This window comes from Polypterus senegalus, chromosome 1 (genome assembly GCF_016835505.1).
Source record: "Polypterus senegalus isolate Bchr_013 chromosome 1, ASM1683550v1, whole genome shotgun sequence".
Classification (NCBI taxonomy): Eukaryota; Metazoa; Chordata; class Cladistia; order Polypteriformes; family Polypteridae; genus Polypterus; species Polypterus senegalus.
The window spans coordinates 3,876,563-3,899,827 of record NC_053154.1 but is presented as its reverse complement, the minus strand read 5'-3'; the positions used below and the strand labels follow the sequence as shown (position 1 = coordinate 3,899,827).

General features: G+C 43.8%; 1 protein-coding gene across 1 annotated transcript in view; it reads left to right on the top strand.

Moving 5' to 3' along the window:
* Positions 1 to 5,864: 5,864 nt before the first annotated feature.
* Positions 5,865 to 23,265, top strand: part of LOC120522968 (B-cell receptor CD22-like) — a 36,775-nt gene continuing 19,374 nt past the window's right edge. Inside the window, exons 1-2 of the mRNA XM_039743831.1 lie at positions 5,865 to 5,895; positions 6,538 to 6,573. Of these exons, the coding sequence (XP_039599765.1) occupies positions 5,865 to 5,895; positions 6,538 to 6,573 (67 nt within the window). The remainder of the gene's footprint in view (positions 5,896 to 6,537; positions 6,574 to 23,265) is intronic.

Genomic DNA, 23,265 nt, shown 5'->3' with positions numbered 1-23,265 from the left:
TGAATTGTGTGTTTTACACCAGCCATCTCGAGTGCTGAGATCTTCTGGTCAGTTGTCTCTTGTTGTTCCTCATACCGAGTGTCAAACTAAGAGGGACACACAGGGCTTTGTCAGCTGCTGCTCCTCATCTGTTTAACTCTTCACCTCGTCACATAAAGGAGTCGACGACAATTCAAAACGACATTAAAGACTCATTTCTATTAACTTGCATTCCGTGAGCTTCAGTAATACTGATGGCTTCCTCATCGTGATTATGTAACATTACTTCTGTTTATTATGTATTTTATTTATGTTCATATATTTTATTTCTATTTGTTATTTATGTTATTTGTTTGTTTTCTTTTATTCTATTATTGTAAAGCACTTTTACCGCAGCATTACTATGTTGTTTTAAATGTGCTATATAAATAAATTGACATTGACATTGACATTGACTTTGAAAGTCGTGATGGTTGATGGGAGATTGATGCCATCATTGGGGGACTGGAGGTTAGAAAAAACCCTGGAAGTGGGTGGTACCAGTAGACTTCCTGGTCTGTTTATGGTGGCAGAGCTTCGGTCTTTCTGAAGAAACAAGAAAAGAGAGGTTAGTCCCCTGCCATTGTCTCCAGGCATGGCGTGTCGTGGTGCCCGTTGTATATACATATATATATATATATAATTGTAAATGAGTAGACGCTAGTTTGCCCACCTTTTTCCCAACAGACAGACGCAGGACACAGGTTAAAGGCACTCAGAAGACTTTCAATCTGTTTTCTTCTTCTGTACTTGTGCCTCTAAAGCACCTCAGCCACAATACGCACAATAAATAACCACAATAATCTCCTCCACTCCTCCCAGCAAGCTCTGTCCTACTACCTCCCAACTTCAGTAGTCCTTTATATAGTCCTTGACCCGGAAGTGCTTCCTTCCTTCCTTCCGTCCTCATGACTTGCCAGCACTTCCAGGTCAGATGGAAAACTTTAGGTTTTCTTGTCAGCCCAGAAGTACTTCTGGGTTTCTGCCCACATGGGCAAGGTGAGCACTTAAACTCTCATTATCTTCCCACAGCGTCCTCTGGTGGCACCTATGGTACCCAGCAGGGCTGTGTTTCCGAACCCCATGTCCCATAGTGCTCTGCGGAAACCTTGGATACTGCTGCAGTCCAGGGGAGATGCCATCTAGTGTCCTGGAGGAGGCAGTGTCCTAGAAAAGCTGCCTTCTCCCATCCTTCCATCTTAGGGGTGTCCTGGCTGGGTTAAGCTGCTGGCCGTCTCTTACAATATATATATATATATATATATAGATTAGTCCCCAAGTGGAAATTAGAAAAGTCTCCAGTAAAACAACAAAAGCATCACCAGACTCATTTCCTGTCTCATGTAGACATTTTCTGCTGTTATGTTTGCAGTGATAAGCGGACTCCCACTTTGACAGCTGTGATCTGAACCTTGGCCTTCACAATCCTAAAGATACATCAGAGCCAGAAATGAAACACGAAGTTCCGAAACACTTGCATTGTGTGGGCCGGAGTCCTTATTTGCAGGAATCATGAAGCAGGAAAAGGGGGGATTCCAGAGTAATGTGTGATGAACTGGGAGTCCCTCAAAGATCCAAAAGGCAAAATGGAATTACCAGTAGCGCAGCGTTTCTCAACCTTTAAGTATTTGCGACCCGATTTTTCATAACAGTTTTAATTGCGCCCCCCTAATGTTTTTTTGAAAGGAGCCCACTAATAACAATGTGTTCTTTTTTAATTAACGACATATCATAGATGCATATTTTATTATACCTACTTAACTTTCATCTACATTTATCTAACTCTATATTTATTTTTCTAGTATCAAAATGTTGTTTAAGGTCATTTGTTTTGCTTTCAATAGATGGATTTTTCATATTTTCGGTTCTTGTTTTCTTTTTATCACATCTTCGTGCCCCCCTTTTTGTTACTTTGCACCCCCTAGGGGGGCCCGCCCCACAGGTTGAGAACCACTGCTGTAAACGCAAAGGTAATCCAAAACAAGTCCCAAATACAAGTCTCAATAAAGATATTTACATGTAGATGCAAAGTCCAGGCAACAGAGGAAAGTGGTCAAAATGCAGAATAAAGCATAAAGACTCACCAACTCCAGCGTGCATTTACAGCGAACTGCCGGGAACTGTGGGAGACCCTAAAGACTTTATAGGGCAAAGGGCAGGCCCTGGAGGTGATTGGCATGGGACCACCCACAAAACACATAACGCGGGTTTAGATCCATAAAACATAAAGAATGCTGCAAATCATAAACAGAAGAAATAGTAAGACAGACAAATAAATTAAAAATGTACAACAAAGATGAGGAACCGTGACTGAGATAATAATAATAATAATAATAATAATAATAATAATTCTTTATCTCACTTCTCAGAGCACTTTACATAGACAGTGGGGAGCCACTTCAACCACCACCAACTTGTAGTACCCACCTGGCAGCCATTTTTGCACCAGTATGATCACCACACATTAGCTGTTAGAGATGAGATAAGATAAGAGAGATAACCACTTAGAGACACATGTGCGATTAGGAGGCAGTCAAAGAGCCTAAAGGTGAGTGAAACATCGCGAGATAAAGGGTTGTCATGTGGTACTTACCCAAATCTCTTTTGATCAACAGAAAACCTGAAGAAAAATAATCCTCCACTTCAGGGTTCCAAAATGGCCGCGACGACGTCACTTCCGGTCAACCATGATGACGCCACTTCCGGCTCCATCAATTCACCTCACTTCCGTCCAATCATAATGACGTTGTTTCCGGTTCCTGTTTTCAACGCCACTTCCTGCCAACCATTTCCTGTACCATAATCCTTTTCTGTATAAAGCTGCCATTTTGGTTAAAGAAAACTCTTCACTGTTTTATTTTTGAGACTCTGAATCACTTACATTCATTATTGTCTGGGCGACAATATATGGGGACGGTCCCCAAAACTTTTTGTTTGTGCTGTATTCTTTGGGGAAGAATAATCACCACACCACTTAGAGACACATGGGATGATTAGGGGGTCAGAATGGTGGGCAATTAAACAAAGACATCAGGATACACCCGACAATTTAACAAAGGATGCCCAGGGATCTTTAATGACCACAGAGTGTCAGGATCTCGTTTTTATGTCTCATTAAGGCACCATTTTGACAGCACAGTGTCCCCGTCACTGCACTGGGGCATTGGGATGGACATTGTGACCACAGGGTAAGCGCCCCCTACTGGCCTCACCAGCACCTCTTCCAGCAGCGACCCAAACTTTTTCTGAGATGGTCTCCCAAACGAGTACTGGTCAGACCTGAACAGGCTTAGTTTTGGGTGGGTGACCTCTTCTGAATGACAGGCATTTCATATCATGAGTTTTCATGGGGACAAAACACTTCAGTGTACATGATGGTGCTTTCTTGGTGTGTGCAATATGCAGAACGTGACATTTTTAGAAAGCACACTGCACGGTGATGCGAAAGAAAAACTAAAATAGAACCGCGGACCACCCTGTGGGCTCATTGCCAGTATGTAATACCTTGTCGGGTCAAGAAGGGGCGCTGGCGCTAACATTTTTCTCTCTTGTTACCACTGCAGCACAGAGAAAATGCCCAGTGAGGGTAAATGACTCCGCCCCTTCAGGTCCCCCCACTGCTGATTGGAGAAGGTGTTTAGTGTTGCGCCGAACCCCAGACAGGATGGAGTTAATTCTGAGAACTTTTTAATGACATAAACATGACGCTTCTTGTTGGCGTACATAACTTTCATTTGTTCTAAAAAAATATATTTTTGCTGGAATTAAATGGGAAGAACTCACTCACTCACTCACTCACTCACACTGCACCCAACCTCCTTGGCCCCTTCTACAGGTGGTGAGCCCATGGGAAGGGGGACCCACATTGCCTCTTCGGGCTGAACCCCATGGGTGCAGGCCCAGCCACCAGGCGCTCTCCATCGAGCCCCACCTCCAGGACTTGCTCCTGACCCACGTCCGGGCAAAGGAAAATGCCATCTAAAGTTTTTCTTCGTCATAGGAGGTTTTCTGAACCGCTCTTTGTCTCGTCCCTCACTAGGACCAGTTTATCTTGGGCGACCCTACCAGGGGCATAAAGCCCCTGACAACAGGATCACTATGTCTCTCGGCTGGCCTGGGAATGCCTTGGGATTCCCCCGGAAGAGCTAGGAGAAGTGGCCTGGGAGAAGGAAATCTGGGCACCTCTGCTCAAGCTGCTGCCCGCGACCCAATCTCGGATAAGTGGAAGAGGATGGATGGATAGATGGGGAGAACTCGAATATGTAATTTGGTATGGTATTTACAAAAGCAGTGTGAATATTTGTGGTGCACCATCTGTTGGAATGACAAACACAATACATATGTCTCTGTTATATATCATTTGATGTGGGATTTGTAAAATCAATGTTAATGTTTGAAATGCACCATCTGTTGGAAAGAAAAATGCAATGCATATTATTACTAAAAGGTTTGTGATGCACCATCTGTTCGAGTCTCTGTTATATGCCATTTGGTTTGGGATTTGTAAAAGCAGTGTTAATGGTTGTGATGCTCCATCTGTTGGAATGACAAATGCATTGCATTTTATTACTATAAATGTTTGTGGTGCACCATCTTTTGGAATGACAAATTTACTGAATATGTCTATGATATATGCTATTTGTTATGGGATTCATTAAAGCAGAGCATTTGGTATGGGATTTGTAAAAGCAGTGTTAAAGCTTGTGATGAGCCTTCTTTAGGAATAACAAATGCATTGCCTTTTATTGCTACAAATGTTTGCGATGCGCCATCTCTTGAAATGACAAATGCAATCATATGTCTCTGTTACATGCCATTTGGTATGGGATTTGTAAAACCAGTGATAATGCATATGATGTGCCATCTGTTGGAATGACAAACACAATGCATTTTATTACTACAAAAGTTTGTGAAATTCCATCTGTTGGTATAAAAAATGCAATAAATATGTCTGTAATTTACCATTTAGTATGTCCAGTATGTATGTTTGCAGTGCTCCATCTGTTGGAATGACAGATTCAAAGCATATGTCTCTCTTATATGCCATTTTGTATGGGATTTGTAAAAGCAGTGTAAGTGTTTGTGATGGGGCATCTATTGGAATGGTAAAGATATAGCAAAGTGACAGACTGGTGGACTAGTTGTGTTACCCATCTAAGGTGGGCTGAAATCTAAATAATCAACGCAGACCTCAGTGTTAATGTTTGCAATGTAGCATTTATTGTATTGTATTTTGTAATGCATAATAAAGTGTATTGCATTTGTCTTTCCAACAGATGGCACATCACAAACATTTGGAGTATTCATCAATCCTGTCTTCTTCTTCCTGTTTTGCTGAATTCACCTTTCTATCTTCCAACATCCTCTTCGCTTTCTCTTTTCTGGTGCTACGTAACAACTATAGGCCCAAAGTTCTTTACAATGATTACTAACATAATATAAGTAAAACCAAAATGTAATATATACAAATATATACACATATACATGGGGGTCTCACATCCATATTAAACTGTTCAGGAAGCCACACTCCATATGAGAACCATCCTGCCATCAAATGGTGACAGCTGAATGTATTTCGGAAGACATCAGAAAGCGGGTGCGTCAAATCAGACAGCATGTTGTGACCAGGGACAGGCCAAGTGACACCACAGACAGAGAACAGAGCAGCTGCAGACACGTCACCAGTCACCTGCCTGGAGACCATCACGATATGATCAAAAATAAATCACTTTAATGTCCAAACCTCAGAGGAAGACAGACGGGCAGAGCAGACTTCAAACGTGACCGACGTATCTGAGGCTCAGGCTCGTTCCTCCGCTCGGCTTCTTCTTTAAACACTGGGGGTGATGTGGTCTCGGGGGCTTCGCCGACTGCACTGTGAGTATTCACCGACCACCCGAGTCGATTCTGTTAAAAGAACTGATCTGTTTACTGCAGAAACCTTTTATTGTATTAAGTGACGTTTCTAAGGTGCGTCTTCGACTTTAATTCTGATTGCCTGAAGAGCTCAAATGACAGAATGAAGAGGAACATGAGTTTAGCACTGTTGGAATTGCTCGAATTTAATTTATTATTAAAATGTGTGAATTACTTTGAATCAAGGGGTACATCTTGAAGTGCTTAGTGAGATCAGGTGTTTGAAGTGGAGGAAGATGCTTTATAGATTTGAAAATGTTTTCTTCTTTTTAAAGGCACCAACACATTTTAATGCATCATGTGCTCTGTCGGTTGTGTTCTTTTCCTTTATGCATCATGGCCAGGAGATGCAAAAGACAATTAGGAGATAAGTGAAGACCTCTGTGATGCCATCATAAAGATGGTAAAGCACTGCATGATCCAGGGTGCTCACATATCAAAAGGGTCCTGAAAGACCCCAGGAATTGCAATATTGCCCACATTTATAACCATGGCATTAGTGTTCAGCTTCTGAGACTCAGTTGCTTAAATTTTCATCAGACAAGGCCCGTCTATGGGTCCACGCCTAATTGTGGACATTAATGTTCTTCATTACCTTTCCAGGTCTCCGCCTGTTGTGCTTCCTGATGTTCTATGAAGGTAAGTTGTCTTCATTATAGAAGCATTTACATGCAAAATGAAGGATTGAAATGGTAAAATAATCAGTAGCTGGTAACTGGACTGGGGAGAAGTGTGTGTGGTTAGTTAAAAGATTCGGCTTTGATGGTGTAGTCGAGTAAGGAACGACACGCTGGAGAGAATAAATGCTGGGGCAACAACCCGGTCGTCCCCATTGAATTGTCAGTGGCTCTTTCTGCACAGAGAGACAAAAGAAATAAATGAGATCAAAACAGAAAAGCAGATCACATCTTAGAACTTCAGTGAAGGCTGTCATGCTGATGATTTTGGAGCCCTGGTGGCCTCAGAACTTGTAGGTGGTGCACAGTGTAGCGGGTTCTGCGTGTTATGTTCACTCTGTTGCCTTGTTCTCCTTGAAAATCATCTGCTCTGTGAATTAGATAATTGTAGGATATCACTTTAACACTAGAATTACCAGAGCCTATGAAAAAACTCAAAAATCCGTCCCACTTTAAATCCCTTCGCACCTTTCCGTCAGCGTCTTTTGTCCTTTAAATGTGTCGATAAGCAGCAAACAGCAAGCAGTCTGCTATCACATCCCCCACCGACACACAGTTTTCTCAGCTCAAGTCTGTTTACCTGCATGTCAGCTGCTTAGAGTTGTTTGGAGTGAGAAGTCAAGCAAAATGACACCTTTTATAAATACTGTATCGTTATTTGGAACACTTGCATTTCATGTGTGTTCTGTTTCTACAACGATCTATGTAAACACATTGTTAAAACAGAAACGTTTTTCATGTTTTAGTAATAACTGACAAAATGTAGACATGAAGTGTGTAATGTGTGAAGACTGAAGTCCAAATATCAAAGAAACACTTTCACAAAAGGTACAAATATAACAGAACAAGTGCGCTTCTAATCAAGAATATAACTGCAGAAAATAACCCGCATTAGGGTGCGACATCGACACGCATTTACTACTAGAGCTTTAGCGCGTCTTTATGTGAAAACAGCAGAGAATGAAACTAAATTTTAAAAAAAACCAAAACAAAGATAACCTTTACAAGTATCATAAATTACACCGGCTGTTACAGACTGAAATCAAATGTATGTTTTTATTCTAAAATAGTAAGAATACGAGCAGCTCACTTCTCAAAATGGAGTCATGCAGGATCGAACCCGTGACCTTTTCATTCCCAGCCAGCAGCTGATACCGTTGCACCACAGAGGCAGTCGTAGTAGATGTTGCACCTTAACGTGGGTTGTTTTTCTGCAGTTATATTCTTGAATAAAAGTGTGTTTGTTCTGTTATATTTGTACCTTTTGTGAAAGTGTTTCTTTGATATTTGGATTTCAGTCTTCACACATCATACACTTCATGTCTACATTTTGTCAGTTATTACTAAAACATGAAAAACGTTTCTGTTTTAACGATGTGTTTACATAGATCATTGTAGACACGGAACACACATGAAATGCAAGTGTTCCAAATAACGATCTAGTATTTATAGAAGGTGTCATTTTGCTTGACTTCTCACTCCATGCAACTCTAAGCAACTGACACGCAGGGAAAACAGACTTGAGCTGATTAAACTGTGCGGGGTGGGGGGATGTGATAGCAGACTGCGTGCTGCTTATCAACACATTTACAGGACAAAAGACGCTGACAGAGAGGTGCGAAGGGATTTAAGGTGGGACAGATTTTTGAGCTTTTTCATCGGGCCCTAATGTTAAGATAGTGCCTTCTGGCATAATACTATAGTAAGAGTATTTGTTTATGTATTATGTGTTGAGGTATGTTAGTTGGTTTATAGGACGGATATTAAATAAAGAAGTTGCACAGTAATGTGACTGTAAGGCAAATTGGTGGTTAGGTCATAAGACAGTGGCTGTTGAATACCTGATTTTTGGTCTTAGTGAACTGTTGGTCATGTTCTATTTTATATCCTGAATCTGACTATTTTGGAAATTAGGAGTTTAATTGTATATCGAAAATATTTAGGGGATGATCAATGGCTAAATATAAATATTTAAAATTTTTGGCCATTTTTAAAAATAAAATTAAAATTTCCTATACAACATTCATAATCTAGAATAGTATAGTTTGATAGGAAAATTAGGGAACAGTATCATGAAGGTCTTGCCAGACCAATTTAAGCTTCTGACGGAATAATGATCTCCTGTAAAATAAATATTTTTATTTTTGGGCTATAATATTAATATTTTTGGGCTATAATCCCCTACTCTAAACCTAACCCAACTGAGCCACAGGGGATGCACAAGCCAGTGTGTTTCTTCATGCCGGTCGCAAGCCCAGATAAATGGGGAGGGTTACGTCAGGAAGGGCATCCGGTGTAAAATTTTGCCAATTCAATATGCGGACAACAATACAGATTTTCATACCGGATAGGTCGAGGTCTGAGTTAACAACGACCGCCACCAGTACTGTTAGCCAACAGGGTGCTGGTGGAGGTTGGGTTACTGTTGGGTGAAGAAGATTCGTGTCCGGAGGCAGGAGGAGAGGAGGAAAGTAAAGAGAGTGAAACTGAGGGTAGGAACGTTGAATGTTGGTAGTATGACTGGTAAGGGGAGAGAGTTAGAAGATATGATGGAGAGAAGGAAGGCTGATATATTTTGAGACTAAATGGAAGAGGAGTAAGGCCAGGGGGATCAGAGGGGGATTCAAATTGTTCTATCATGGTGTGGATGGGAGGAGAAATGGAGTAGGAGTTATTCTGAAGGAACAGCATGTCAAGAGTGTTTGGAGGTGAAAAGAGTGTCAGGCAGAGTGAGGATGATGAAGCTGGAAATCAGAGGTGTGATGATGAATGTTGTTAGTGCATATGCACTGCAAGTTGGGTGTGCAATGGATGAGAAAGAAGATTTTGGGAGCGAGTTGGATGAAGTGATGAACAGTGTACCCAAGGGACAGAAAGTGGTGATTGGAGCGGATTTCAATGGACATGTTGGTGAAGGGAACAGTGGAGACGAAGAGGTGATGGGTAGGTATGGTGTCAAGGAGAGGAATGAAGAAGGTCAGAGGATAGTGGATTTTGCCAAATCGGATGGACATGGCTGTGGTGAATACGTATTTTAAGAAGAGGGAGGAACACAGGGTGACGTACAAGAGTGTAGGAAGATACACACAGGTAGATGATATCCTATGCAGAAGAGTTGATCTGAAGGAGAGTGAAGACTGCAAAGTGGTGGCAGGGGAAAGTGTAGTTAGACAGCATAGGATGGTGGTCTGTAGGATGATGTTGGAGATCAAGAAGAGGAAGAGAGTGAGGGCAGAGCCAAGGATAAAATGGTGGAAGTTGAAAAAGGAAGACTGCAAGGTTGAGTTTAGGGAGAAGGTGAGACTGGCACTGGGTGGCACTAAAGAGTCACCAGACAGCTGGGAAACTACAGCAGATGAAGTAAGGGTGACCGCAAGAAGGGTGCTTAGCATGACATCTGGACAGAGGAAGGAGGAAAAGGAAACCTGGTGGTGGAATGAGGAAATACAGGAGAGTATACAGAGGAAGAGGATGGCAAAGAAGAAGTGGGATAGTCAGAGAGATGCAGAAAGTAGACAAGAGTACAAGGAGATAAGGCGCAGGGTGAAGAGAGAGGTGGTGAAGGGTACAGAAAAGGCGTATGATGAGTTGTATGAGAGGTTGGACACTAAGGAGGGAGAAAAGGACCAGTGGGCTACAGAGAGGGGCCGAGCTGGGAAAGATGAGCAGCAGGTTAGGGTGATAAAGGATAAAGATGGAAACGTACTCACAAGAGAGGAGAGTGTGTTGAGCAGATGGAAAAAGTACTTTGAGAGGCTGATGAATGAAGAGAACGAGAGAGAGACGAGGTTGGATGATGTGGAGATATTGAATCAGGAAGTGCAACGGATTAGCAAGGAGGAAGTAAGGACAGCTATGAAGAGGATGAAGAATGGAAAGGCCGTTGGTCCAGATGACATACCTGTGGAAGCATGGAGGTGTTTAGGAGAGATGGCAGAGGAATTTTTAACCAGATTGTTTAATGGAATCTTGGAAAGTGAGAGGATGATGAGGAATGGAGAAGAAGTGTACTGGTGGGCCGATATTTAAGAATAAGGGGGATGTGCAGGACTGTAGTAACTACAGGGGGAGAAAATTGATGAGGCACAGCATGAAGTTATGGGAAAGAGTAGTGGAAGATCAGTTAAGGAGTGAGGTGATGACTAGTGAGCAGCAGTGTGGTTTCATGCCAAGAAAAAGCACCACAGATGAGATGTTTGCTCTGAGGGTGTTGATGGAGAAGTTTAGAGAAGCCCAGAAGGAGTTGCATTGCGTCTTTGTGGACCTGGAGAAAGCAAATGACAGGGTGACCAGAGAGGAGCTGTGGTATTGTATGAGGAAGTCGAGAGTGGCAGAGAAGTACGTAAGAGTGGTACAGGATATGTAAGAAGGAAGTGTGACCGTGGTGAGGTCTGCGGTAGGAGGGACGGAGGTGGGATTACATCAGGGATTGGCTCTGAGCCCTTTCTTATTTATAATGGTGATGGACAGGCTGACAGACGAGATTAGACAGGAGTCACCGTGGACTGTGATGTTTGCTGATGACATGGTGATCTGTAGCGAGAGTAAGGAGCAGGTTGAGGAGACCCTGGAGAGGTGGAGATATGAGAGGAGAGGAGAGGAATGAAGGTCAGTAGGACCACCAAGACAGAATACATGTGTGTGAATGATAGGGAGATCAGAGGAGTGGTGAGGATGAGGGGAGTAGAGTTGGTGAAGGTGGATGAGTTTAAATACTTGGGATCAACAGTACAGAGTAATGGAGAGTGTGGAAGAGAAGTGAAGAAGAGAGAGCAGGCAGGGTGGAGTGGGTGGAGAAGAGTGTCAGGAGTGATTTGTGACAGACGGGTATCAGCGAGAGTGAAAGGGAAGGTCTACTGGATGGTAGTGAGACCAGCTATGTTATATGGTGTGAGACTTATCCGGACACCACCAGTCAGAAGCAACATCTTTATAAAACACACACACGTTTATTAGTCACAAATAAACACAAGTTTACACTCCCGAACACCACACAATGCACTCAGCAAATAAATCGCCACAATAGGGCTTCTTTATCACAGTCCTTGGCCACCTATCTCCTCCTGGGAGCTTCGTCCTGCTCCCACTCCTGACTCTGGCTCCTCGACGGTCGGAAGGCAGCCCCTTTTATTCCCACCCAGATGTGCTCCATGTGGGTGATGACGGCCTTCCGGCAGCACTTCCTGGTGTGGCGGAAGTGTTGCCCGTTGCACCGGAAGTACTCAGTGGAAGGTTCATCCGCCATCTTGCCTGGTTTAGCGGAAGTAATAGTTTTTTGGGTCTGATGCGGCTTAAGGTGCCCCCTGGCAGTGGCCACGGGTCCCAACGGGTTAAAATCTTTTCCCTCTTCTCCCGTGGTCCTCTCTTAGTCCAGGTTGCCCCCTCATGGCCCAGCAGCTATACATGCCCCTTTCCGTTCTTTCGAGGCATCCCGGCCAGGTAAGGACCCTAGTAATCTGCCACAATGGGTTGGAGATGGTGGCACAGGAGACAGAGCTGGAGGTGGCAGAGTTAAAGATGTTAAGATGTGCATTGAGTGTGACGAGGATGGACAGAATTAGAAATGAGGACATTAGAGGATCAGCTCAAGTGGGAAGGTTGGGAGACAAAGTCAGAGAGGCGAGATTGTGTTGGTTTGGACATGTGCAGAGGAGAGATGAGGGGTATAATGAGAGAAGGGTACTAAGGATAGAGCTGGCAGGTAAGAGGAGAAGAGGAAGGTCTAAGTGAAGGTTTATAGGTGTGGTGAGAGAGGACATGCAGGTGTTGGGTGTGACAGAACAAGATGCAGAAGACAGAAAGATGTGGAAGAAGATAATCTGCTGTGGCGACCCCTAACGGGAGCAGCCGAAAGAAGAAAAAGAAGATGACTTTAAGGGGAGTGCAGGAGTCAAGCTGTGCCTGTGAGTCCTTACATAATGTGCTCACCTGTGATGCAAGGGGAGGCTGTTTGTCCAAAAAGGAGGCGTACTTTTGGGAAATAGGAGAGGAGAAACCTGAGAGTGGAGTTCAAGATGCGCTCCATAAAACAATGACATTCCGACGAGTGTGGATTGGTTTGTGTGCATGCGATTAAAAGTGTTGGCGAAACCATCTGAGGATGTCTGTGTGGGGCGGCTCGGCCCTTTTTTACTATTGAACTTTGCGTCTTCCACTTCTTAACAAGGGATGTCTTAACACCATGACACCCAGGTTAGGCGTTCCACAGCTTCAAGGACAAGACGTGGTTCCAAACCGGCGAGAACACTCCATTATAGCTTAAAGCTTTCCTTTGACTGTGGATTGCCCAAGCGGGTTTAATCTTTCAGAAGATATACAGGGATAAGAATACTTGTTTAAAAAAAAGACACTGGGGGTCTGTCTATTGTTGGAATAAGAGATAGGTGTGTGTCTGTTGTCGATGCCCCATAGGACGGTTGGGCATCTTGCCCAGGTTGGAGGTGGAATCCTTACCCAGCTGGGATGCCATAATGGAAGAATGGACTAAATGGGGCTAATTCCTGGCTGGGATGTCTTATGATTTCCATCCTGTGTGGGATGCCCAAAGGTTACAGGAACCAGCAAGAGAGGACAGCAGGGTGCAGTTCATCCCCCACTATAACAGGTGGCAGTGTCCCTCATATGGAGTCCCAGTTTGGATACCCACAGGGCTGCACGAGAAACTGGAGCTCAGAGTCCCTGGCAGATGGTAGAGGGGAGGACTTTCAGTTCTTCTGAACCCAGCATCAAAGGATCCCGCTCTCATAACTGAACGAGTCGGAGCTGGGAAGAAGGAAGGCAACGCTTGAGCTGGACGAGTAATAGTGTGGGGAGAAGAGGGAGAAGAGAGAAGAGACAGCCTGTTTATTGTTAAACAAGGTATCTGTGTAGTTCAAAAAAAACCCTTGAGTTTGTTTTGTGCATTTGTGTTTGGGGGGGAGTGATGCCCCCCTAGCCATCACACTGTCTAAAATATATATGTTGGAAAAGAAGTAGTCTAAACACACTAAAAAAAGGTTTGGGGCAGCCGCCTGTATATTGTCCCTCGCTGCAAAACCGTTTTGGAAACAAGAGTGATGTGGTCGGTTTGAGTCCCAAGACTGAGCTGATCAGAGTCTTTATAGGCCAGTAACCGGAAGTGGCGTCATATTGGGCGCTGGAACCGGAAGTGACATTTAAACCAGGCAGGTCTGCAGAGATAACACAAATAGGTTTAGAGCACCACGCCACCCTTTGGCCTGGTCTGTAATGACCTCCACTTGGTCCGTTCAGCTCCCTCCTAACCGCACGTGTGTGACAATATGATACAGGACCTGCCAAATTATACACGACATGCGTTTTGCCCTAATTGGAGCTCATCAGGTGTACACACCTCTGCTTCCCCTTACGGCAACCTGTGGGTCGCGACCCCATTGGGGGTCGAATGACGACTTGCCAGGGGTCACCTAAGACCATTGGAGATATGGGTTTTGTCATTTCTAATGTGTTAGAAAGACATGTTATTGTACACATTTTTTCCATTGGTAGTTACTAGTTATTTACTATAACTGTCATTTGAGGATAGATGTTGCAGACAATTGAATCAGAATAATTTCAAACGGTTTAATTGTCGTAACTTTATTATTTTTAACTGTTTACATTACTGTACATTGAACGGCGTGAACTTCTTCTTCCATTTCCAACATCGTATCTTTGCGAAACAGGGTTTTCCAGCTTGTTAGTTAATCAAGTCTAAATACAGAAGTAGACTTGTTGCAGAAAATGATCTTCGTTGTGCTCTTGCAAAGACTGCCCTGAAAATTTCTGATCTGGTGAGAAAGAAGGAGCCTCATCCTTCGCTCTGACGCTGACTTTTTACGCGTCCTGTCGCAACAATTTTGTAGCAATGTAGTTAGTTCACTGTTGTTATATTAAGACTATTACCCACGCTGCGCCATGCTTTTCACATTTTCACATAAGTATACAACATGAATACGGTGAATACAGTTCAATATACAGGGTGGCCCACGAAAAAGTAGCCCGCCTCCCTGGTGAAAAAAGGCGCCCATCCATAAAGAAAGAAAGAGCTTGAAATGCAAAAATCTTTACTCACTCTTTACAGAAAGTGTTGAAAATGATCTCCTTGTGCGTCAATGCATTTTTGGGCGCGCCTTAACATCTTGTCATATACGCGACGCAACTCTGGGGCGCCAATGCTCCGAATTGCGTTACGAATATTGTCTTTCAACTGGTGTAAAGTTCTCGGGTTATTAGCGTACACGTTTCCCTTCAAATTGCCCCACAGATAAAAGTCACAAGTGCGGCCACAATCCTTTGGTGACAGTTCTGTCTTCTGTAAATGTCTCCCGAATTCATCACAGTGACACGTGTGACGTGTGACAAGTCGCGCCGTCCTGTTGGAAGAAGGCGTACTCGCGTTCTTCCAGAGTCAACTGTCCGCTTTCGTGATGAGGGTAGTCAGTCGGCGTGCCACTCTGGCAGGAAGGCGGCCTACTTTTTCGTGGGCCACCCTATACAATGAAGAAAAACAAATCAACGTAAGTCATAGGGACAAAATTTAATTTACTTGTAATTAGAAATAAATATTTAACAATATATAATTATATATTGTTTTTGTTATTAATCACTACGCTTTAATTATGTTCAATTTGTAACAATGAAAATACATCAAAAATTACAGTTATGAAGTAGCAACAAAAATAATTTTACGGTTGGGGTCGCCGCAGCATGGGAAATTGTATTAAAGGGCCGCGGCACTAGAAAGGTTGAGAGCCGCTGCCTTACGGGGATCGAACCTCAGCCATCAGTGCCTGAGGTGAAGCCTCTGACGTTATGCCATGGTGGCTGGTTCACTTACTTAACAGGGTGAAGATCACAGTGTTACATTTATAGGTCTGAACCACAATCTGATTATTGAGGTGGTTATCTACCAAGTAACACTTGTGGTTGGTCTGCTAGTCAGCAAATATCCGTCACATCCTCTCAGTTGCGAGAAGCAGATCTATATCTACATTTACATCTACATCTACATCTATATCTACATTTATATCTACATCTATATCTGTATCTTTGTATCTGTGCTGGTAATAAATCACGTTCCATCTGTAAAAAGGGTATATTTTTTTCTCCTTCCTTCGTGTCCGCACAACGCCAGTTCTATTACAGAGGTGCTTATTCAACATTATTCTCACTAGGATTCTCATTTAAATCATCATTTATTTATTTGTCTGGTTTTCTTATTCTTATTCTTATTAGGAATATATCTATAATTACGTTTGGATTTCTCTGTGTGATATAATTTGGGCCTCAGCGAGCCCCAAACAAGTTGCCTCTTCTGAACCAGTGGACAAAGGTGTGGCACAAGTAGCTTCTAATACTGAACTTCAGTTGGAGCTGCACACAATGTCTCCTGGTCCACAACAGGTAACAGTTATTCATCTTGTTCCCAAAACAGTGTCCAAAAGAAAAGTAAATGACTCACCGGTAGAGGAGGTCCCATCTCCACCATCTTCGTTATCTCTGTCTGTTGACTTTGGGTGGTCTGACGCCAGATCCAAACCTGAAAAACAAAAAACTGAAAGTGTTAAGTTACAACCGGTAGAGGAAAATAGTATGATGAAGAGCAATGTTCAGAAAACTCAAGTGTTGAGCATTGCTAATTCTGAAATATCTCCTTTAGCCAAGTCTTCACCTATAAAACAAGTTGTTACGGTGGTGCATAACAAAGCATATTCTCTTGAGAACTGGCAACCCAACGTTTGGCAATCATCCTTCTTAATAGGTGACATGTTGTTTTGGAACTTGGAGTCAGTCACAGTGACTGATCTACAGATAGAGATTATTATGAAACTTAGTCTGTTTGGTTTAATTAAGACGCACAAAGAGATACGAACACAGACCCACGTTAAAGAGGTAGTCTGTAATACAGTAATGCCTCGCTATATCGCGCTTCGACTTTGGCGGCTTCACTCTATTGCGGATTTTATATGAAAGCATAACTAAACTAAATATATAACGCGGATTTTTCGCTGCTTCGCGGGTTCTGCGGACAATGTGTCTTTTTTACTTCCTGTACGTGCTTCCTCAGTTGGTTTGCCCAGTTGATTTCATACAAGGGACGCTATTGGCGGATGACTGAGAAGCTAACCAATCAGAGCACGCAGTTAAGTTCCTGCTTGCTGAATGCAGTGTTAACCAGGAAGTCTCGTCTCGCTCATTCAGCATCAACGTGTTTCGCTGTGTAAAGAGTTGTGCTCTTTTGTGTTTATCTTTGTGTGTAGTCAAGCCCTTCATTATGGCTCCAAAACGATCTGCTACTGACTCAGGGGCCGTGCCCAAGCGCAAACGGAAGATGTTAATGATTGCCGAAAAGGTAAAGTTTTGGATTTGTTGAAGGCTACGATTCTTTTTATTTAAAAAGTAGGAAAGGAATATAAGATCTACAGCTGCAGTGTCCTTTTAACCAGGGTGCAAAACAAGTTGTAAGTGTATGTAATAAGGCAGTAGTCTGGATGGAATCTGCTTTAGGGATTTGGATTGAAGAAGAACAACGGCAGTGCTACACAGTAACCTGAAGAGGCTCCTTTAGAAGGGCTGTAACGCTCTCCTTTGTTGTGCAGTAAAACTAAACTCATTGTTATCGGACAAGTCATCGTGTCATTGTTGGGGAGTAACCATAATTAATTTTCTACTTACGGTACTTAGTACATGTACGTACGTTTAGTGTCACTGTACACACGTTTACTGTATACTATTTTTGTTGCATTGTACGTATTTATTGCTGGTGGCATGTCTATCGTAATGGCTGTAACATGTGATATCGGAGACACTCGATATCTTTAAAATAATATTTAGGTTTTACTGTATATAAACAGTGTGTTTATATACATAATTTCAATGAATCTTACCTAATATCTAAGAGAATACAAAGGGATTATGCTGTATAACTCTGTGGGGAATATTTATAAACAGTGTGGGAGAGTTTATAAGGGCTTCAAATATATACAAATAACCATACAAACATATGGTTTCTACTTCGCGGATTTTCACCTATCACGGGGGGGGTCTGGAATGCAACCCCCACGATTGAGAAGGGATTACTGTATAGGACTTATGGAAGTTATGCGTAGAAATAAGCCTGATCTAAGAATATTTACAGAACTTGTACAGAGCTTTTGAAAATGTCTTCCTCAGGCATATTTAACATTTACAGTGGAACCTCGGGTCACGAACGTCTCGGAACATGTACAAATCGGGTTACGACCACACACTCGGGTGATGAACAAGCCAGTTTTCCTTCTGGTCCTTACGCGTCGATGATTTCTGCACGTGTTCAGTCTCTCCCTGTGCATTCCCTGTGCAGCGAGTGAGAGAGAGAGAGAGAGAGAGAGCGCGAGAAGGCAGTTAAAGAAGGCCCCGGGCTTGTTTTTAAAGAGACTGCTTCCAGCATTGTTTTAACCTCATTGTATTTAATGAAGACTTTTTTCTATTGGATTTTAACCTCCACTTCACTTCTGTTTTTATGGGATCATTTTTTATTGAAGGATTCTGAAAGCACCGCACTTTATTTCATTTGGACTTTGTTTTTGATTGTTGTTTAGTTGATTTTAATAAAAGTACTTGGCACTTTTTGCACCATCCCCTTGCTCCATTGTAGTGCCTCACTGTCGTGCTCATCGGTAACATTACCGACGGAGACGGGTTTAAGGGCTCCCAGAAGCGAGATGGGAGCATGCAGCGAACCCGCATCGTCACAGACTTTACCTCAAAACTGTAATCTCCTCTCCATCCAGTTCCTCCTCACTTCCTTCATGCCAGAACTTGACTCATGCAAGGTGTGACAGATTGGGGCACTCTCGCTCCCTTGAACCCCTGTCCATGACTCCAGACACCAGGTAAGAGTCCAAATATTGACTTTATTTAATCTCCACAGTGCACAAAGCACCCTCTCCTCCACTATATTCATTCAAATCACAATTACTAACAATAAACCAATCCTCCAGCTCCCAGACGCATTGCCACCTTTCCACCCATCTCAGCTTGCTGTCTGGGAGCTCCCACAGTCTTTTTATATCTCCTGACCCAGAAGTGTTCTCCATCCCCAGTCCATGTGACTCTCAATCACTTCTGGGTCAGGTACAAGTTCTTTTCTTCACCCCGGAAGCACGTCATTCCTCTTGTCCACATGTGCTTCCGGGGCGTAGGGAAAATATCCATTACAGTAATCCCTCGCTATATCGCGCTTTGACTTTCGCGGTTTCACTCTATCGCGGATTTTAAATGTAAGCATATCTAAATATATATCACAGTTATATCACTGGTTCGCCGCTTTCTGCAGACAATTGGTCTTTTAATTTAGGTTACATGCTTCCTCAGTTTGATTGCCCAGTTGATTTCATACAAGGGATGCTATTGGCGGTTGGCTTAAAAGCTACCCAATCAGAGCATGTATTACATATTAACTAAAACTCCTCAATGCTATAAGATGTGCTTCCCGCGCGGTGCTTGTTTGCTTCTCTCTATTTTTCTCACTCTCTCTCCTGACGGAGGGGCTGTTTGCACAGAGGCTGTTTGCACAGAGGACACGGACGCTCCTCTACAAAATGCCGCTTTATCGCGGTGCTTCTGTATACTTAAAAGCACGTATTGATTTTTTGATTGTTTGCTTTTCTTTGCGAGTGCTCTCTCTGACATTCTCTGCTCCTGACGCGCTCCTTTGAAGAGAAGATATGTTTGCATTCTTTTAATTGTGAGAAAGAACTGTCATCTCTGTCTTGTAATGGAGCACAGTTTAAACGTTTGACTAAAGGGTGTTATTTCATGTCTAGAGGGCTCTAATAATGTTAACAGTGTGAGAGAGTTTATAAGGGCTTAAAATATACAAAAATAACCATACAAACATATGGTTTCTACTTCGCGGATTTTCACCTATCGCGGGGAGGTCTGGAACGAACCCCCGTGATCGAGGAGGGATTACTGTATTCCTCCCTGCAGCGTCCCCTAGTGGCCCCCATGGCATCCAGCAGGGCTGCGCATAAAAACTACATTGTCCATGATGCTCTGCTGGTCTTCTGGGGACCTCCATGCTGCAAGGAGGGCTCCACCTAGCGACTTGGGGGTATTGGTCAGGATAATGGGTCGGCCATTCACCACAGTATTCCCCTCCCAGTGACGAATTATAATGATTCAGAGCGGCCTGCCCCGAGAGGGAAGTCTTCCTCCAAGAGGATGTTCCGGTTGAGCCTTGATTGATGTGAATATCTTGGTCCCTGGAGAACCTAGGGGAAATATTAGTCCATATTGACAGCTTGTCCCCCTCTCTCCAAGGACAGTTTCTCCAAATGTGGCCCAACCTTCAGCACCCGTAACACTGCCTCTGTCCTCCTGGTATTCTCCCCCTGTGTGACTGAAAACAATTAGGAAATGTTAGGTCTGCCCCTTGCCTTGCTGGCAGTGAAACCCCTGCCGCCTCTAACTGTATTCTCTCTCCTTTTGTTTTCCTGTCAGGAGACCTCTGTTTTATTTTAGAAGTCTCCTGTTTCATCTGGGGCTTATCCAGAGTCTGAGTCTCTCTATGAGATGAAGAGAGACTCTTCACTGTCTGCACCCCTTTAGTTTTAAAGTTGACCGGTAGCGGCGTCTTTAGGGCCGCCTCACTCCGGGAGCCAGCACTATCCAGCTGCCCCGGCTCGATCGATCCTTCCTCCGACCGGTTAGTCATCGTTGCAACCTCCTTTGTAGGGTACGCAGTGTATTGGCACCCGCTACTTATTAAACGCGGGCCCGGATCACACCGCGTCCCTCTATTATATACGATACGGGTCTTGCTTACCTGTATAACCGCATTATTCATCTCGGGAGGCTCCCCACCTTTTCTAACGGCTCTCTGGCTGCTGCTCCCAATTCCTCTATGTTATTTTCAATGGTCTTCAAGACCTGCAAAAAACTATTAACGGGCTCGATTAACCGTTGGAGTTCCCATAAGTTAATATTATTTACTTCGGCCGGCAGGAGACTTGCTTCCTTGTTCTTCTTACCTGCCGACCGGGAGCCAATGAGCGCGTCCGCTTCTGGCACGTGCTCTGACGGGTCTCGTGGAGGCTTCTGGGACTTGGAGTCCTTAGAGAATCGGGTTGCCTCTTTCGGCAGGCTGTGGTCTGTCTTTATTATTTTTGTGACATCCCGATCAGCCATTTCCCAACCCTTCTTACCTTCTTGTAGGGTGAGCGGTGCCTCACTCGCCTCCCCCTTCCCCTTCGGAATGTCAGAGTCCGTTCCTTTGGGCTCGAAGGCCCAAACAGCAAACAGCGGGTGTGCTCTCGTGTCCCTCTTCGGCTACCGTAATGCGGAAGTCATCTCCCAGGTGCTCGGGCTTTGACAGGAGCAGGCCGTTGTCTTCGGGGCAGTCTCCTTTTTCCCTCTGAGCCTCCAGATGGTCATCTCCGAGGTACATGCACGGAACAAAGTGAGTAATAATAAATGGGTTGTTATTAACGTTCCCGGCACGTACCTCAGGGCGATTGTTGAATCCTGGAGGTTTCTCCGGACTTGTAAGGCAATTCCTTGACTCCTCCCGAGCGTCGGCCATTGCACCTAAGGCTCTCCCGCTGACATTATCACTCTGCTTGCCCTTCCTCTTCCCAATTTTGAACTCAGATATTTCGGGTTTTGCCGATGCTGTGGTGATTCCTGATGGCGTAGTCTTCTCGGGGTTCACTGCCCACAGAATATTTGTATACAGGTCCACTGCAAATGACGCTAGAGTATCCTGCCGACTATGCCACTGTGACAGATTGGGGCACTCTCGCTCCCTTGAACCCCTGTCCACGACTCCAGACACCAGGTAAAAGTCCAAATATTGACTTTATTTAATCTCCACAGTGCACAAAGCACCCTCTCCTCCACTATATTCATTCACATCACAATTACTAACAATAAACCAATCCTCCAGCTCCCAGACGCATTGCCACCCTTCCACCCAGCTCAGCTCGCTGTCTGGGAGCTCCCACAGTCCTTTTATATACACTGACCCAGAAGTGTTCTCCATCCCCAGTCCATGTGACTCTCAATCACTTCCGGGTCAGGTACAAGTTCTTTTCTTCACCCCGGAAGCATGTCATTCTTGTTGTCCACGTGTCCTTCCGGGGCATAGGGAAAATATCCATTATTCCTCCCTGCAGCGTCCCCTAGTGGCCCCCATGGCATCCAGCAGGGCTGTGCATAAAAACTACATTGTCCATGATGCCCTGCTGGTCTTCTGGGGACCTCCATGCTGCAAGGAGGGCTCCACCTGGTGACTTGGGGGTATTGGTCGGGATAATGGGCCGGCCATTCACCACAAAGGTTAGTTTTCTTGGTTGTTTATGGTTAGTTTTTGTATAAATTACAGATTTTTCAAATGTTCATTTTTTCCCCTGTGCTTAAAACAAAGTGTTTACAGCGAGCGGTTCGTAAGGCTGTAGCGTGAACTCTTTCAATGTTAGTTTTCTCTGTTCAAGGTTTTCTCAGTGTTATTCAATGTTTTTACATTTAGCTTACTATTACACTGCGCATTCTATGGTATAATTAACTATGTTTGTCCTTAAAAACTTAAAAAAATATATATATATCTACATACAGTTTGTACGGTCCGGAACGGATTAATTGTATTTACATACAATCCTATGGGGAAATTACTTTGGGTCACGACCAAATTGGGTTGCAACCAGAGCTTTGGAACGAATTACGGTCGTGACCCGAGGTTCCACTGTATATTAACCCCAAAAGTAGAAACATTCCAAGGGACAATAAATGAGTGGAAAAAAGGTTTCAAGGAACTATTTAATTCAGATGAGTGGTATGCAGTTGGTTTTGTTACAAATAATCTTGTATTGGAAGATAGAAATTCTAAATTTCAAAAATAAGAGCCATCATTGGCATTTGATGCATTATTGAGTTTGGCATCATTATTTGATTCTTTTCCAGTACTCTCAATTTCTAAGATTAATTAGATCATCTGTCCCTCACCCAAACACTAACCTTAAAAGTTAGTAAACAGATGGCCTAATGTTAAGATAGTGATTTTGAGGAATAAGAACCCTACTCATGCCTAACGTTCATTTTTATTTTGAAACCCTAATCTTAAAATTAACCCTAAGCCAACCCCCAACCTCATTTCCAAACCAATTCGACTAAAATCTCACTAAAGGTAAGTGGGCTCTTGTGTGTGACGTGGACCTCTCGTTGTAATTGGAGGAATGGAAGGGGCGGAGTCATCTGCCCTCACTCTTCATGGCATTGTGGTGAGAAGGGAGCAGGACATGATTAATGCTGGTGCCCCCTTTTATTATGGACCCAGGAGTACTTCCAGTGCCAGGGCAATTGCCCGATGAAAGCACTTCTGGGTCACATTGAAGTCCATTACAATAGGGAGCTTCTCTATCTGCAGCGCCCTCTTGTGGCACCCAGCAGGGCTGCTCTGCCAGACTACATCTCCCAGCATGCCCTGCTGGTTTACCACCAGGCACCGACATCTGGTGCTGCTGCCATCTAGCGTGCTGGGGGAATATTAAACCTCCAGCGAAGTCTTTCTTTTCCAGCGGGCTGTCTGTCCATCCCTTTTGGTCCTTCCTTTTTAAGTTTGATTCCTTCTTCCTCCCCAGTCGGGATGCCTATATGCCTGTTGGGAGCCACCCAT